An 18,385-nucleotide genomic window follows, 5' to 3' on the forward strand; every position below is an offset into this window, starting at 1 on the left:
CACCAGAAATAGGTCTAGATGAATTCTCTCACTATAAAGTATGCTTTTCCTTTTCCTATCAAACATAAGTTCATTTAACTGGCTTATCTAGAGCACTAAATCTTAATATAATATTTCTGAGCAACATTTAAAGTAAACCACATCCAAAGTACAACCTGTGTCGTTACATCAAGTTTTTATTGTATCTCATATTGTACACACTGTATCTCATACATGTCAAGGGGGTGCTGCGGTAGAATCATCTACTTTGCTGTGTCCTTTTTCATCTATAGCTGTGACACCCTGGAAGTAGGATTCAGTCTGTTTTGCAAGAACTCATAAACTGTATGAAAAAATCATCAAGCCCAAAGCACTCAGTGGTTCTTACCTGGGCAGCATCCCATCTCCCTGGGGCTTTGTGGGTCACGGGTCATAAAGGTGGGGGCAGTGTTTTCACAAAGGCTGGTGAGCGCTACTAACATCTGGGGTTTATCGGCTCTGCCTAAGAGTCCCTCAAGAGCAAGAATTGTGGTACCCAAAATACCAACAGCACTGCCCTGGGACCCACTAGCTCACATCAGTCCTTCCAAATGCTACAGCTCACTTAACAAGTCCATAGCTTTTTTCTTTATCTCTTCTAATAATAGCCTCGTAGAATAGATAATTTGTGATCAGGAGCTCCTGACTTTACTTACAGTACTAATTTTTATTATTCTCAAAGTCTTAGAAACATCAGGAGGAGGGAATGGAAGAATAATGCTGACTGGAAGAGAGAAGGGGCATTTCCCAAATAATCTGGGAATACCCTCAGACTCTCCATAATGAAGGGCAAACGCAATGAGCATTAATTAGCCTTTTCTCCAGAACTCCAAGCCCTGCTTTCCTCCTGCCGTACCACGGCAGGAAACAGAAGTCAGAGACTCAGCTCTGCTGGACCTCTTGCTTCCAAGAAAAGGCAATCCTGTGACAATCCTCAGAGCTACCCCCACCCCTGCGTCATAAGGAAGTAATTTACTGCTGCATGCTCTTCAAAGCCTGCAACCGGAAGCTACGGCTCCGCATAATAATTTGCACAGAGCGGCTCCCTGGTTAACCAGCTCTTTCTAAATGGCCTAATACCTCTCATTCAGCAACCTGCAACTTTCACAAATGACATCACTTGGTAGGAAAGCACATTCTTAAAAACTGCTTTCTGTTAAATCCTGTAATTCATGGACAGAGCAGAGCTTTCTGGGGGGAAAAAAAAGGTAAACAATTATTTGGGAGTTTAAGGGAAGAGAGAGGACAAAAGGTGTACACTGATTTTATTACAGCAAAACATGGTCTCAAAAACCAATATGGGACCATCAACCGTAAGATGTTTAAAATCTATAGCCATGAGCTCTTTGTTGAACCGCTCTGCAAAGACAATAGACATCTTCAGGATACATACATACATACATACATACATACATACATAAGCCACCCATTCACTCTCTTGTCATTTAAGAACTGTGTAGTGGGCACTGAGCAGGGCCAAGGCCAGGGGAGCAAGGTGGCAGGCCCTGGGCCCTGATTTGCTGTTGGCCTTGGAAGAGGCCCTGAGCTCTGGGGGCCTCTCTCTTCTTCAGTGACCGTGAGAGGGTGGGCGTGTCACTCCCTTAAGGATCCTTCTAGATCCAGCAGTCACCTGTGACTTCCCAGATTCTCACAGGCCACAGGCCATCCCAAAACAGTAACCCAACGACCAGGAGTGACAGATATCACTCCCATCAGAAAGTCAGGAGTGAGACTTTAGGTGGCTTGCCGCCAACCAAACACTTCCCAAGATGGTTCTCATTTCAAACTGTCTGACCATTACCCTTAAAAACTATCTGAGTGTGCTAAAAGTTCCAAATATTTTGGTTTCCGACTGAAATTTCTCATACCCAGAGGCCCAATTCCCCTTCGTCAGCATGTCCCAACTTACAGTTTATGGTTTGGGTGGATGCTGCGGATTCCCACAACCAGCAGGATCAACCCAACTATGGGCCTCTTCTGGCCCGGGAGCCAGAGCATATGCCCACCTTCAACACCACCTGCCTCTTCTATTATACAAAACTGTCACCTCCCTCTCCAAGATCCCAGCTGGCGGGTCATTTCAGCCTTGGGAGGCCCACAGGAAGAATTAAACCAGAGCTCCCAAAAATGAAGAAGAGCTGCTTCCAAAGATAGGAAGTTCCTGTCTCTGGAGTTATTTGCTTATTATAGTACAAGAAATCTCAGCACAATTGGGTAGGACGAGCAGAAGACCCTTCCAGCCACTTCAAGCATCAGCTTTCTGGGAGCTGATCCAAAGGGAGGCAGGGGGGTCAGCTCCTCCCTCACACAGCTAACAGGAGTATGAACTGGTTGGTCAGCCTTAGTGAAGAAGGTCGCCAACATCCAGGGCTTCTGAGCTATTCATCCTATAGTCCGTCCTGCTATACTTGCTTTAAAAACACAAATTTGTTTGAACAGAATTGATATTTTTTTTAAGATTTTATTTATTTGAGAGAGAGAGCACTCGAGTGAGCGGGGAGGGGCAGAGGGAGAGGGAGAAAGAATCTGAAGCAGATTCTGCACTGAGCGCAGAGCCTGACGTGGGACTCGATCCCACAACCATGAAATCATGACCTGAGCCCTGAAACCACGAGTCGGACGCTCAACCGACTGAGCCCCCCAGGTGCCCCTCAACAGGATAGATATTAAGAATTTAGAGCATGTCACCCTAAAAATGACACTTTGGCATATTGAGTTTTTTGAGTTAAAGGCACTTGAGAAACAGCAGGTGCAAGAAGGGTGCTCTGGCCTTCCTTTTTCTTCCTGAAAAGAGGAGATAAATTCCCATAATAAAGGTGGACTCCCTGTACCAGGAGGAAGACATTCTTATGAAAGACCAGAAGTTGAGATGGAGAGAATCCTATTAAAACAGACTTTATTAAAATAATTCTTATCTTTCTAGTAAGTCTCCCCATAAAGTTAAATCACTTTTCCACACAACTGCCTCTCTGTTCAACCTAATATAAAAGCAAGTAGGTTTCACCATTTCTTTACATTTCATTTCATTATGAGGGCTCCCAAGTCACATAAACCTTACATTCAGTAAATGTGTATGGTTTTCTCCTGTTAATCTGTGTCTGCCAGAGATGCTAGGAGAGTCAAAGAGAACTTTTTCTCCCCGGCCATGTTAGGGAACAATTTGAACATAATAGGATGTGTAATTTTGTCTGTGGGAGATACTCGCTGAAGGTAGAAAACTACACTCAGCTGCACTGAGCTGCACAGGAATACAGGAAATGCACACAACCCAGTTCAACCAGCACTTACGAACTTCCAAACACATGTGGTGTTACACCTTTCCATCCACTTTCACGTAACCTTCCTTCCATGACTTCACAGTAACTCATAAGCTGCAACTCTTCCAATACCCATTTCCACAAGCAAATTTCAGACCTTTTCAAAATGAAGTGCCAAACTTTTCATAGTATTTATGTATTTCTTCTTAACCATTTATTTTTTTTAATGCTGATATGATCAATTAAATGTTATACAGTGATTACAATGTTTGCTTTTAAGAATTCCTACAATAGGGCGCCTGGGTGGCTCAGTTGGTTAAGTGACTGCCTTCGGCTCAGGTCATGATCCTGGAGTCCCGGGATCGAGTCCTGCATCGGGCTCCCTGCTCGGCAGGGAGTCTGCTTCTCCCTCTGACCCTCCCCCCTCTCATGCTCTCTCTCTCTCTATCTCATTCTCTCTCAAATAAATAAATAAAATCTTAAAAAAAAAAAAAAAAGAATTCCTACAATAGGGGAAAAGGCCCAGGGTTTGAAACATGGAGAACGACGTGGACCAGCAACAAACTACCAACACTGTAGAAGAGCCCCTGGATCTCATCAGACTCAGCCTGGATGAGCAAATTTATGTGAAAATGAGAAATGACAGAGAGCTTTGAGGCAGATTACATGCTTATGATCAGCATTTAAATATGATATTGGGAGATGTGGAAGAAACTGTGACTACTATAGAAATTGATGAGGAAACATACAAAGAGACATATAAATCAACAAAACGGAGTATTCCAATGCTTTTTGTCCAGGGAGATGGTGTTGTACTAGTTGCCCCTCCTTTAAGAGTTGGCTGAAACAAAGAATTTATCACGTATGGAATATAGGAGCTTTTGTATGATTGCCTCTTTAAATGTAGAAGACATTCAAAAGAGAAACCTGCGTAAACTTTGATATTAAGAAATGACCAAGGATTCTTCCACTCCTGAAACGAGTTGATTTGCAGATAACTAAAAAATTCTTAAGCTAAAGGGCATTTTAATTTTTTTCCAACCCTTTCAATAAATGTGATCACCAAGATGCAAAAAAAAAAAAAGAATTCCTACAATATGTAACAAGAATTCCTATGACATGTAAAAATGTTCACAGTATCATGTGATAATAAGTTAGGGTATAAAATAGTACATAAAGTAAAGTCTAATTTATTGTATTTTAATACTAGAATTAAAAAAAACACTAACAGGGTTTGTTCTCTCTGGGATTATAAACAATATTTACTTTCTTCTTTATTCTTTCCTGTATTTCCCAGATTTTTTATGATAACTATGTATTATTTTTATAAAGCAGAAAATACAGTTTTAAAATCTCATGAACACTACTTAATTCATCATTTGCTATACTCAGTAAATATATAGTAAATTGACCCACCTATAAGAGTTTCCATCACTAATGGTGAAATTCTGATTCATATCCCTTCTTCAAGATGTTACAATACTGTAATCCTTAAAACAACACTATAAGAAATAAAAAGGCAATAAAGGAGGATAGAATGCTTAAAAATATTCAACTAATATCCCTCCCCCCAAAAAAAGATAAAAAAGAAAGAAGGGGAAATGAAAATGGCCTTACATAGCCTTACGTTCAAACACGAATAATTACATTAAATGTAAATGATCTAATCATCCAATTAAAAGGCTAAGATTGTCAGGCTGGATCAAAAAGCAAGTCCCAACTACACACTGTTTATAAGACACATATTTTTAAATATAAGACACAAATGGGTTGATGGGGCACTTGGCTGACCCAAGTCAGTACAGCATGCAACTCTTGATCTGTGGGTCATGAATTAAAGCCCCACATTGAGCATAGAGCTTACTTAAAAAAAAAAAAAGATAAGAGACACAAATGGATTGAAAGTTAAAAGGGTAGTATGGCCATCAGACAAAAACTTGAAGATAAAGAGCATTTCGAGAGATAAATGAGATCATTTTATTAAAGGATTCATTCAGGAGCCCTGAGTGGCTCAGTCAGTTAAGCATCTGACTCTTGATTTCAGGTCAGGTAATGATCTCAGGGTCTTGGGATGGAGCCCTGCATCCGAATACTCGCCCAGCAGGGTATCTGCTTGAGATTCTCTCTCTTCTCTGCCCCTCCCCCACTTGTGTGTGCACACACACTCTCTCTCTCTCAAATAATTAAGTAAATCTTAAAAAAAAATAAAGGATCAATTCCTTAAGGAAACATAACAATCCTAAATGTGTGTACACCTAATGCAGCTTCAAAATATATTAAACAAAAAATGACAGAACTAATGGGAGAGACAAAAACACAATCATTTTAGAAAATACCCTTCTCCCAGTAATTGATAGAATTAGATGATCCCCACCACCACCACCACTAAAAAATCAGTAAAGGAGATTTCAGCAACACAAGCAATCAACTTGAACACTATACGCAATAACTGTAGAATATATGCTCTTTTCAAGGGCACATGGGGTAGTCAGTCACCAAGATATATCATAGTCTGGGCCATAAAACAATAGCTTTAAAAGATATTAGTATATACAGAATATGTTCTCTGATCACCACAAAAGTAAATTTGAATTCAATAGCAAAAATACTCCTGAAATATCCTCAAATATTTGGAAAATAACAACACACTTCTAAATAACCCATAGGCCAAAGAATAAATCATAAGAGAAGTTAGAAAATACTTAAACAGAATAACAAAAACACAACATCAAAATATGTGGGATGTAAATTATGGCTTTAAATACTTATTTTTTCAAACTAAATGTTGGCAGCTTACAGAACTCAGAGTAAATGAACTTCAGCATCCTGCAATCTGGAGACAGGAAGTATCCAAGCCTCTCCACTATGCATACCAAGGGCCAGCCCCAGATTTGTTCAGGTTGTAACCTGCTCCTCCTCCACAAGGGCAATTTGTTCAGATCCCTCTCTAAAATCAACCACAGGCCCACAAAGGAGTCACGGACACAAGACCAAGAAACCAAACCAGGGCTTAATACCTAACGTAATTGTAGCTCTACCCTCACCCTGAAATGTAGTCCTCCCCATCCTCCACCCCCCTCAAGAAATACAGTCTTAACCTAAGTCAGTCACGAATTTTGCAGTTAGCATCAATGAGATCATCTGTCACATGGGCCCTCTCCAACCCTGCAAAGGACTATGAGGAAATCTGCATGTTAAGACCCCCTGCTCGGGAAGCCTGGGTGACTCAGTCAGTTAAGCGTCTGTCTTTGGCTCAGGTCATGATCCCGGGGTCCTGGGATAGAGTCCCTCGTCGGGATCCTTGCTTGGTAGGGACCCTGCTTCACCCTCTGCCTGCCACTCCCCCTGCTTGTGCTCTCTCTTGCTCACTCTCTCTCTCAAATAAATAAATAAAATCTTAAAAAAAAAAAGACTCCCTGCTCTTCCCACTAAGGGAAAGTGACCTAGCCTAAAACAATCCATTCTTTTTTTTCTTTCTTTTTTTTGCTAATAACTTCCTTGCCCCACTCTCCTTCCTATAAAAACCTCCCATTTCCCAAAACTTCTTGAAGCTCCTTTCTATTTGCTAGATAGGATGCTGCCCAATTCATGAATTGGGTTTTTTTCAAAAAAAATTTTTCTTTTTATTTTTAAGTAATCTCTATACCCAACATGGGACCTGAACCTACAACCCTGAAATCAAGAATCCCATGCTCCACTGACTGAGCCAGTCAGTCGCCCCCCAATTCAAGAACCATTTAATAAGGCCAATTAGATCTTCAATTTTACTCAGTTGAATTTTGTTTTTTAACACCCCAAACCACATTCCACTGAAATGCCACATCTCCCACATCTAGCTACTGATCTCCCCTCCATTGCCCCGGGTCTTAAAAGATCATAACCCTAGCTTAAAAGATCAGTTCCTTAGCTCCCCAGTAGTCTCTAACCCACAGTGCCATAGCTCCTGCTCCTTGGAAACCAAGGCTGCCAAAACCCCCAGGAATCTTGGACTCTCCCTTAAGAACTTCTAGGGTGTAGGGTGTCATCTGACAAAGCCAAAACCTCTCCCACCCCAAACCCCCATGCTCTTTCCTTTCCAGGCAGGCTGTACCCTCCATTGCTTTATTCTCCTTCTATGTTTGCTACAGCAATGTCTGCCTTTTAAAGTTTTGGGTTTGGTTTTTTTTGTTTTGCTTTCAGATTTTATTTTTAAGTAATCTCTACACCCAACCTGGGGTTCAAATTTACAACCCCGAGATGAAGAGTTGCATACTCCACTGACTGACCCAGCCAGGTGCCCCGAAAGTCTTGTCTGTTAAATGGAAATATCTCCACTGTTGGTCTTTCCCTTATTGTTCTACGTTAGGTTTTTTGAGGTCATAAGATTCCTTTGAGAAGCTGAAAAATGGCAAGAACCCTCTCGGATGAAACACTATGTAACCACAGGGCTGTACAGAAACTACCAGAGCCCATTCCTGAGGACCCAGCTCCCCACCTGCTCCCCTGGGTTGGTTCATTTATTCCTAAGGAAATGTCTCCCCCAGTGAACCCGCTGCTTCCTCCCCTTTCACAGGCATAAAAGCTCCAAACCTGAGATACACCAACCTGAATCCAGGTCTCTGAAGAAGTTCTGCCCAGGAGAGATCTTATTCAGCATCAATTCACTAGTTGCTCCCAAGCATGAAAGTAGGCCTAGTTAATGCCTTGAACTAATATTATTCTAGGTACCCGGTAAATGTTTATCAATTGACATATTGTTTTAGGGGTTGTAAGCTTCCCCCCCCCAAACAGCAAAGAAGTCGCCAGTTCCTTAGGAATGTTAAAAAGAAAACCACAGGCCCCAAATGGTGTCCCTTAGGTGAACTGAACTGCCGTTTCAACCCCTGAAAATATAACTTTTAACTAGTCAACACAGAATTTCCTGGTCAGCACTATGAAGTTTACTGAGAGACTCTTTCCCCTTCTGCTCCCCTTAGGAAGGCAACATTGCCTAAAACAATAGATTCTGTACCAAAAATCTCCTTTTTCCCTCTCCCTCCTACTTTTGAAAACCCTTCCCTTTTGGGGTGCCTAGACGGTACAGTCGGTTGGGTGTCCAACTCTTGGTTTCCGCCCAGATCCTGGTCTCGGGGACATGGGATTGAGCCCCGTGTGGGCTCAGCGCTCAGCATAGAGACTGCTTGAGACTCTCTCTCTCTCAAATAGATAAAATCTTAAAAAAAAAAAAAGGAAAAGAAAACCCTTCCTTTTCTGTAGACCTTTGTAGCTCCCTTCTACTTACTAGATGGAAAGCTGCCCATTCATGAATCGATTAGTAAAGCCAATTAGGTCTTTAAATTTTACTTGGTTGAATCTTTTGTTATTTAACAGGAATAATGCTACCAAAACTGAGGAAAATTCATACTGATGAAGAATCCTATTACAGAGAACATTTTCATTGCTATGGTTACAAAATACTGCCATTGTTTCTCAGAATACCACTGGAGGAGTTCAGTGAGCATGGAGTCAGCAACAAAAGACTGAATTCTTCCTTGTTTTGGTGAACCACATACACTAAGGATCAGAGCATTAGGAAACTCAGCCCTCTGTGAAATTACTGAGATATAATGCAAGAACAAAAAAACTGGAAAATAAATCCTATGAAGACCTTGTGGGCTTTGTTTCAAAGTGTACTTGGCCAGTTTATAAAAACAATACTTAAACAGAAGTCTGATTCTCCAGCTCTCCTGGTTATCTCTGCATAAATAAGATTTAAGGGGTTGTGTGCATGTGTTTTTCCTACTTTTGTTTTGACTAGACAGTTTTCATGAGGGGGAAAAAATGCTGTTTAATCACTGTATATTGCAACCTTACTTCAAACCTGCAAGTTGTTTCAAAAATTTGTGATAAAAATCCACTCTAACTTTTTCTGTAACAGCTGCTTTCCTTAAACATCAGCTCAGCTTTAATCTCAGAAGGCAAACTACAGAAGAAAAGCCAAAGTAAAATCCTGTTTCCTTTAAAATTCAAACAGATGGGTGCCTGGGTGGCTCAGTCGTTAAGCGTCTGCCTTCAGCTCAGGTCATGGTCCCAGGATCCTGGGATGGAGTCCCACATCAGACTCCCTGCTCGGCGGGAAGCCTGCTTCTCCCTCTGCCACTCCCTCTGCTTGTGTTCCCTCTCTCGCTGTGTCTCTCTGTGAAATAAATAAATTAATAAATCTTAAAAAAAATAAAATAAAATTCAAAACAGATGTTTTATGTAACCAAATCAATCCATTATTTGATATTTGAATTTCCTTACACACACGCCACACTGACTCCCACATTATGTTCAAAAATCTTGCAAAGGTTCACTTTAGCCTACTTGGAAAACCTGATCATTAAAGATAATCACAGATTAGTAACTTGATTAATATTGCTCTCAGGATCCAATGTCAATCTTAAATTCAAATGACAACAACAAAATGTAACGAAACTTCACTAACAGTGCTGCTTGACTCGACACACAGAACACAGGATCTTTACAGTGTTAAAAAGAAAACCACACACCCAAAATGGCGTCACTCAGGTTAAGACCCCAAATCAGTAAATGAAGACCTATTACCTAACCTAACTGCAGTTTCAACCTTTAACCAGCTGCCATGGAATATCCCTGTCAGCACCAGGAAATGTAAGGATACATCCATTCTCCTCCCCTAAGAGGGCGACCTTGCCTAAAACAATGGATTCTTTGCTAATAATTTCTTTTTCCATCCTTCTCTACCTTTAAAAACCATTCCTTTTCCACCCCCTCGACCTTTATTTTTAATTTTTTAAAAGATTTTATTTATTTATTTGACAGAAAGAGAGAGAGAGTGCGCAGGCAGGGGGAGCGGCAGGCAGAGGGAGAAGCAGGCTCCCTCTTTCATTACAGGTACTGAAAACAATTCAAAAGATAAAATGGAACTGTCAGTGGCTAGTTTTGCATACCATCTTACATGAGGACTTCCTTTTCTATTTCCTTTTTCTTTTGGTAGGCTCCACACCCAATGTGGATGAGCTGAGATCAAGAGTTGGATGCTTAAGGGACAGAGCCACCCAGGTGCCCCAAGGACTTCCTTTTTGAGGTCAAATTGTCATAGATGAACTGAAATATAAGTAGACAATACCATCCCTATTGCTCTACCCCTGCTCTACCCCTGCGGTTAACAATGAAACACCTGGGACACTGAAAGGTAAGCTTCCAAGTCTCACAGTTGACTCACTTCCAGATCTTGAATAGCTGTGGGAAACCTATAGGTGATATTTATACAGAAAACCAGGCAGAATCAAGCAATGGGGAAGAGATTATCTCATTAGCAGACACAGTCTGAGGCTGCCTTCCACTCCCCACAGGTCGGCCCTCTTCAGCCCTCCCAGCCAAGGCATCCCACGCAGCCCAAAGCTATTTGTCAGCTCGCCCAGGTCAGCTATAAAGCAGCCCAAGAAAACAAATCCGGGTGAACAACCCTTACGCCACCTCTCCAACCAACATGGCCACCTTCACACTCTTTACAGCTTAAGATATGTGACAGACTTATCTCCCCAACAACCTAAACTTGCCTAACTACACAACATCTCTGAACACTCTTTCTGTATCAGCTCACCAGTGAGGTATATAAGCCAACAGTTCAACATCAGCCAATCACCACCCTTTGTCAGTGTGGGAGAGCAACTATGTGGGCACTTTAGTGCATTCTGCCTGCATTTTACAAAAATGAACAGAAAGATAAAAGTGCTGATACTAGTGATAAGAAGACAGGACTCAGACTTAATGTAACTGAAACAGAGATGAGCACCTTCACACAGCAGGAAAATAATGACTCAAACACCATCTAGATAGGTAGTAGCTATATAAATAAAGGTAAGGAAAAAGATCAAAGTTAAAGAAAATGTTAGAAAAACCTGAAATATATCATCGAAAGGGGGTGTAATTCAGATTTTCTTCATTATTTTTGATCTTTTAGAAATAAAAAAACACACAAACCTATTATGCTTATTAAGTAACTTTCACTCATTCAACTTTATTTAACACCTCTGGAGAAGTCATCATGTTTGAAGGCAAAAGAATACCTACACCTGAATGTCAGCCCAAAAACCATTAATGGCTGCAAAGGAGTGGCTTGTGTCTGTTAAAAACCTCCCTGACCAAGGGGCACCTGCAATTCTTGATCTCGGGGTTGTGAGTTGAGCCCCACATTGGGAGTAGAGATTAGTTAAAAACAAAATAAAACAAAACAAAAAACTCCCTTGAGCACCCAGGAATTCCACAAAAAGAGTAGGACAAAATACAGCACCTACAGCATAACCCTAATTTTGCAAAGTAAAATCATATATACTAAATATGGGTGGCTAGACTTTAAAATATCAAAATATGGTTCTCTGGGTGATAAGTGTGATGTTTGTCCCCGTTTCACAAATACCCCCCAAAAGTTCAAAAACACACCAGTCACGGATAGAACGAACTTTTGTGCCTGGATCCCTTCCAAGGGTGGAAGCATCACATGATATCATGAGGACTTAATATTTCCAATCACCATAAACAAAGAGCTGTAGGGAGAGTTTTGTAACCAAAAGCACTAACAGGGGGTTCAGCGAGGTCATAGTATGAGCTCTGTCTAGGGGGAGAGAGGAAGCCCATACATGCAGTAACCAAGAAACAATTCCTGTCCATGCACGCATGCGTGCATGCGTGCGTGCGTGTGCGTGTGCGTGTGTGTGTTTTAAGCTCCAGTCTGGAGGTGATCAGATCCCCTGATGACAGCTAACACTTCCTCAGAGGCCACACTCTAAGTCTCCTACATGGGCTTTGGTGACCTCTAACTCCGATGAACCCAGGTTTTGTTAACCCGCATAGTTATGGTGAGAAATGATGAAAACTCCCAAGAAATCTTGGCACAAAGCCACTCTGCACAAACCCTAGCCAACACCTGAGATAGGCCCTGGCCTCCCTTTCTTAGAGCATCTACCAAAGAGGGCTTACGATTATGAATCCTTCCTGTCCCTTTGAGACGTATATGTATTTCCTATGACTCTGGAGTGTCTTCCTCAAGGACCCACATGCCATTCCTTGGAAAAATAATCATCAAGAAGGACAGTCTCAGTGGAAGGACAATCTTAACTTGCCAACTAGCAGACACAGCTGGCCTAATCACAAGGACACTAACCACTCCTGTAACTCTTCACTTCCCTAACTCTACTGGGCCCCACTCACTCCTCCCTACTCCCTCATTCCCCCTTGAAAACTCAGGGCAAATGGGAATAGAGCTCAGCTCTTTTCCCCACTGTCAGTGGCTACAGAATAAAAGGTTTCCACTGCTTTAACATCTAGCTTTATGTGTCTTTGACCATGGATAGTTCCTAGTGGCATTCGAGACTTAAAACTAACGTTAACAGACATTAGAAATGGGCTTTCATTGGGGAAAGTCTCAGTGATTAATACGATCTGGCTGGAAATACCTTGGCCAGGGCATTCATGCCCTTACATGAACTGGCTCGACCACCACTGGAGAGTGAATGTGCACCCCAGGAATGGCACCATGGCTGTGATCCATCCATGTGGTCCTGCTAGTTTGGCAGCCTTGGTAAGGTCCTGCACGCTAGAATACAGCTGCGTCTGGTGATGCAGGTGAACGTGCAAGTTCCATGTCAATGTACCAAGAAGGTCAAAGAGCTGGGACTTAATGAAGCCTCAGCTCAGGTTGCGTAACTGTGCTGTACCTGCCTGCCAATAAACATCTGCATGTGTGGTAGAATTTCGTCTGGAAGAAGCTAAGCCCTACCCACCCACAACCACTGGCAACTACCAGTATCTATCAAAGCAGTCCAGTAGCTGTGTATTCAAAACTGCCTGAGGCCCATGATACACACATTAATGAGCAACTGATACTGATTATTTATACATAATCAGAATAATAAAGGATGGCAGTCTTGTAGTTAAGAGCCCTAACTTGATTCAGATAGACCAGTGTTCAAGGCCTGGCTCCACCACCATGTAATATCAGTCAAGTTCATTTATTTCTCTGTACTTCAGTTGCCTTCCCTGCAAAAGGAGGCCAATTAGAACATTGATCGCCCCTTTAGGTTGTGAAAAATGTACGCTATAACAGCGACAGGTAGGTAGACAACAGCAAGCACATTGTGGACAGGAAATAAACTTCAGCAATTGTTACTACTATCCTTAATGCTTACACTTGCCTGGAGCAAATCCTGTCAAGCTTTATTCTCAAATTGCCCTGAAAGCACTGTCTAGACTTTTCAATTACACAACTCATTTCACCACTGACAGTGTGTACTGTCATTGTCTGTAGCTAGCTTGCCCCACATCTCCACCCCCAACTAGCCCTTAAGTGTCAGGAGAGCAAGGAAGCTTTGTTCATCATCCAGTCTTCAGGAACCTGCCACAGCGCTGGGTACCCACAAAGTGTTGAGTGACCACTCTCTCCTGTCATCTCTCCTTCCATTAGCAACAGCATAAGCAAAATCTAAGTGCTTATCAGAGTCTGTGCAAAAATAAGATGACATGGAGAATGTCCAGGTGCAGGTGGGTATTGGCCAGTAACAAACTAAGAGTTTTGGGGTTCCCTTACTCTGTGCCAAACCATGTTTTAGAGACTGTATGTCTAGATCCCATGTAATCCTCAAAATAACCCCAGGAGGTATTATCACACCCATTCTACAATTGAGGAAAACCGAGGATAATAGAGGGTAGGTAAAATGCATACATTCACACCAGCCCTGGTTGTCCAGATTACCCAATTCAAACCCTGACCTGAGTCCGTAACACTTTTCTGGCTTACACATTTTTCCTAAAGGTCTTCACTTAAAGTCCCCAAAATTTCTATTACCAACCTCAAATTTCTCCCAACTTTTTTTTTTAAGATTTTATTTTTAGGTAATCTCTACACCCAATGTGGGTTTGGAACTCAACCCCAAGATCAAGAGTCGCATCCTCTACCAACTGTGCCAGCCAGGTGCCCCCAAACTTCTCCCAATTTAAACATCCAACTGGGGGCACCTGAGTGGCTCAGTCAGTTGTCTGCCTTTGGCTCGGGTCATGATCCCGGGGTCCTGGGATCGAGCCCCGCGTTGGGCTCCCTGCTCAGCGGGGGAGTCTGCTTCTCCCTCTGCCTCTGTCCCCTGCTTGTGTTCTCTCTCTCACTCACCCTTTCTATCAAACAAATAAATAAAATCTTTAGCCTCCTATCTCACCTAGTAAATGGCACCATCATCAATCCAGTTGCCGGGGACAAATCCAGAATCGCTCTCATTCCCACACCCCACTTCTAATCCACACAAAAGTCCAATTCTACCTCTAAAATTAGCCCAGAAGCCCACAACATCGCACTGTAAACACGACAGCCTATGGTCAGGTAAAACACGCTCACCTCCTCGGACCATAAGCAACAGCAGATGGCCAAGATTTCAGCTCCATCGGGAGGCATTTGCGCTCACTGCTACAGCCTGCTTGCACACAGAGGCGGCAGTTAAAAAATATCCACTGAATGAACAGCTCTGACTACTCTCCCTGCCTCCACCCTAGTCCCTGATACGGCTGAGTCTTCACAGCTCCCAAAGTGATCTAAGCGTAAATCAAACCACAGCCCTCACTGGAACAGGAACAAAACCCGAACTCCAAACGTGGCTGACAGTGGCTGGCCACATCCGGACCTGCCTGCCTCTCTACCTCATCTGCTTCACTGATGACACCCTGGACTCCCTTCTGTTCCTCGAAAACCCTGAAAGGACCCTTACCCAGACCTTGCCATGGATGCCTCTCCTTACTGATCAGTCTCAGTTCCAGGAGCATCTTCTCAGACAGGCTTCCCCAGCAAGCTACCCAAAGCCCCTCTGCCACCAGGGCTGGTTACAGTACTAGTACTGACCGTTTCATTGTTAACATGCTTATGGGATGCCCCCACCCACAACGGGACGACTGAGGGCAGAGATGATGTCTGCCTGGCTCACTGCCCTATCCCTAGCTCCTGGGACATAGTAGGTGCTGTGATATTGTGATATAACGAGAATCAGAGATTTGGTTTTTTTCCCAGGTATGGGAGGCCCAGGAGACTTGTGACTGGCATCTGAAATTCGGGGTAAGACAGTCTTATCCGACTAAGCCTGTGGTGTCATAACTGAATTGAATTGTTTTAAGTCCAGTTGGTGTGCAGGGAGTTGGGAAACTGGTTGGTGTGGGGGCGGGGGGACCCTACACATTTATCAGAAATGCTGTGCGAGGGAAGCCTGGGTGGCTCAGTCGGTTAAGCATCAGCCTTCAGCTCAGGTCGTGATCCCAGGGTCCTGAGATTGAGTCCCACATCGGGCTCCTTGCTCAGTGGGGAGCCTGCTTCTCCCTCTGCCTGCCACTTCTCCTGCTTGTGTGCGCTCGCTCTCTCCCTCTCTCTCTCTGACAAATAAATAAATAAAATTAAAAAAAAAGAAATACTATGAGTAAAAACAGTTCATAGGTGCTCAAATTAAACAAGATTTGTAGAATAGAAAAACTCATTCATTCATTCATTATAATTTTAAAAAAATTTTAAATGAAAAGATTGGAAGACTTAGCTTTTTTTTGACAGAAAGAGACAGCGAGAGAGGGAACACAAGCAGGGGGAGTGGAAGAGGGAGAAGCAGGCTTCCTGCTCAGTGAGGAGCGCGATGCGGGGCTCGATCCCAGAACCCTGGGATCATGACCTTAGCCGAAGGCAGACGCTTACCGACTGAGCCACCCAGCATCCCCCCCCCCCCCCCCGTAGATTCAGCTTCTGATGGTGCTATGAGGTTTTCTTTAACGTACACTCCTTAACAGCCCCATCCAGATGAAATCACAGTGTCATCAACCCCTCACTGCCTTGAGACCCACCACAGTGTTGCCTCAAGCAGCCCAGAGAAAGCAGAAGTTAACTTTCCTGTGATGAATGGCCAGGATTTGGTTGTTTCCAAAGTCCTGAGAGGGGGATTTTAGAAACAAGTCATTAAATCCTGCCAAAATATCAACGATACCAATAATTCTTTTACAAGACCACTTGAGTACCGGTAATCATTTCCAAAGCCCTAAATTAGCTTCTTGGAGTCACAGAAGGCCTCAAGGGGCTTTCAAGGGACTAGGGGAGGACAGATGCCCCTAAATATCTGTAATTACTAAATAATGGGAAGTGTGGCATCAAATTGTAAAGCATCTCAAACAACAACAATTAAAGATTTGCAACACTTTGAGATTGGGAACATTCAGAAAATAGCCTTTCCCATCCACCTTGGTCTCAAAAGCCCTGGCAAGGTGGTAAGCACCATCTCTCTCCTTGCCTGACTTAAGGTAAGTCATTACACCTCAAGTTAAAAACCTCAATTTTCAGGAGCGCCTGGCTGGCTCAGTCGGTGGACCACGAGACTCTTGGTCTTGGGGTTGTGAGTTTGAACCCCAGGTTCGGTATGCAGATTACTTAAGAATAAAAATCTAAAAAAACCCACAAAAACCTCAATTTCCTCATGTTTGAAAAGGTCAACGTGAATGCATGCCAATAATACAGTATTAGACCTCAAAAACCAGGATAACTTCACATACCCACTGGAAGGGGGACAGATTATCTGCCAGGATAATCGGCCAGTTACAGAAACTCACAGTTTAACCCCTCCATCACTTACGGACTGGCCTTGATTGCCCTAAGGCTGAATGTATTAGAAAGCAAGAACATCTCAGTACCTGAATGCCCCCGGAGTTGGATTCATTTGAAAAAACGCACCATTAAAATTGTGTACAGAAATGCTTGCTGTACAGACTAGGGAGGAGGGAGCTCCACATCCATTAAGACTTTACCTACTTCGTAGTTTCTTACTCAGCGGTAAGGCGTGAAATTAGCATTAAAAGAGTTAAAACCTAGTAATTCTCCCCAGATGCGCTACTAACCAGTAGGAGTCGCCTATCCCAAGTAGACATGTATGTTTTAAGATATTATATGAGTGTAACTGGCAAGTTCAGGTAAAAGGAGGGACGGGAAGGCTCGCGCTCTGCCCAGGCGGCCGGGCTGCGTCCAGCCAGGGTTGCGTCGGGAAACTCAGGAAGCAGGGCTGAGTGTTCCCTGAACCCGGCCCTGAGCAACATAGTTTGGAAACAAGGTTTCGAGACGTTCTCGAAGGCACCAGAGCCAATGCTCTAGGTTTGCTAGGTGCCAAGTGCAAGCTGCCTGGGCCATATGATCCGAATTTTGTTCGCGGCATGAGAAAGGAAACGTTGCCCAAACGCACGTCTTTTTCTGGGCTCTTCGAGTAGGCAGAGCCGGTGGGCTACCGTGCTCAGCACCACACACTCGTGCCAAATGGAGGAGGCGAAATTCTCCGCGGACAGTCAGGTTCCTTGGCCCGAGCCCTGCCTGCCCCGCCCTAAGCGAAGTCCCTAAGACCTGACGGGAAGATCTCGGGGTCTCCTCTCGGGCTTCCCCGTGTCTCTCCAGCCCGCCCACGGCACAGGGTTTCCCCGACGGCTGCGCGCCGTGCTCCGGCCCGAGGCACTCATCCAGTCTGCGCAGTGTCAACCCCAGACGACCCACCCCCCGGCCCACTTACAGCCGCGGATCTGGGGCGCGCATGCAGGGAAGCCGGCGGTGGCCTAGGCTCCTGGTCCCGTAGCCCGATCCATCGCCCCCCTGACCTCCCCCCCGCTCACCTGGCCTGCACAGCACTGCGCTGACATCGCGGCGGCCGACGACCACGGGCTTACTCGCCCGCTCCGCTCTGGCCCTCCTGGCTACCTCCAGCGGCGACCGCCCCTTTCTGGAGCAGCTCACTCCTCCACGCCGAGCAGCCCCAGTCGAAAACCAGGCACCGCAGCCTGGGTGAAAACAACCACCGCCAAGCCCCGCCCCACCGCCGCAGGCCCCGCCCACCCCCCCTCGAGCCACGGCCGCCCTCAGCCCCGCCCCGCTCCCGCCCCTTCCCGGGCGCTCCTCCGCCGGGCAGGCTTGCCCGGGGCTCGCACTTCCGCTGGCGTCAGGCGGCGGAGCGGCGGCGATCACTTCCCGGTGCGGCGCTGGGCTCCGAAGTCCGCCCACCATCGGGCGGGCCCGGCGTCCCCGTGCTTCTACGCACGCCGGCATTTCGGCGCTCAGTCTGCCCCCCTCCTCCCCCGGCTCCGATGAA

The 18,385-nt window shown here is 44.4% G+C and overlaps 1 protein-coding gene and 1 pseudogene across 3 annotated transcripts in view; one reads left to right on the forward strand and one right to left on the reverse strand.

The window, feature by feature from the left end:
• Nucleotides 1-18,062, reverse strand: part of SERINC5 (serine incorporator 5) — a 96,165-nt gene extending 78,103 nt beyond the window's left edge. For all 3 annotated transcript variants that reach the window (XM_028114530.2, XM_028114529.2, XM_028114528.2), the window contains exon 1: nt 17,913-18,062. In XM_028114530.2, the coding sequence (XP_027970331.1) occupies nt 17,913-17,939 (27 nt within the window). In that variant the 5' untranslated portion in view covers nt 17,940-18,062. The remainder of the gene's footprint in view (nt 1-17,912) is intronic.
• Nucleotides 3,812-4,120, forward strand: LOC114217619 (U6 snRNA-associated Sm-like protein LSm3 pseudogene; annotated as a pseudogene).
• Nucleotides 18,063-18,385: the final 323 nt, after the last annotated feature.

Source organism: Eumetopias jubatus, unplaced genomic scaffold, assembly GCF_037043125.1.
Source record: "Eumetopias jubatus isolate StellerSeaLion01/CBP00866 unplaced genomic scaffold, mEumJub1_p1.0 scaffold_5, whole genome shotgun sequence".
Classification (NCBI taxonomy): domain Eukaryota; kingdom Metazoa; phylum Chordata; class Mammalia; order Carnivora; family Otariidae; genus Eumetopias; species Eumetopias jubatus.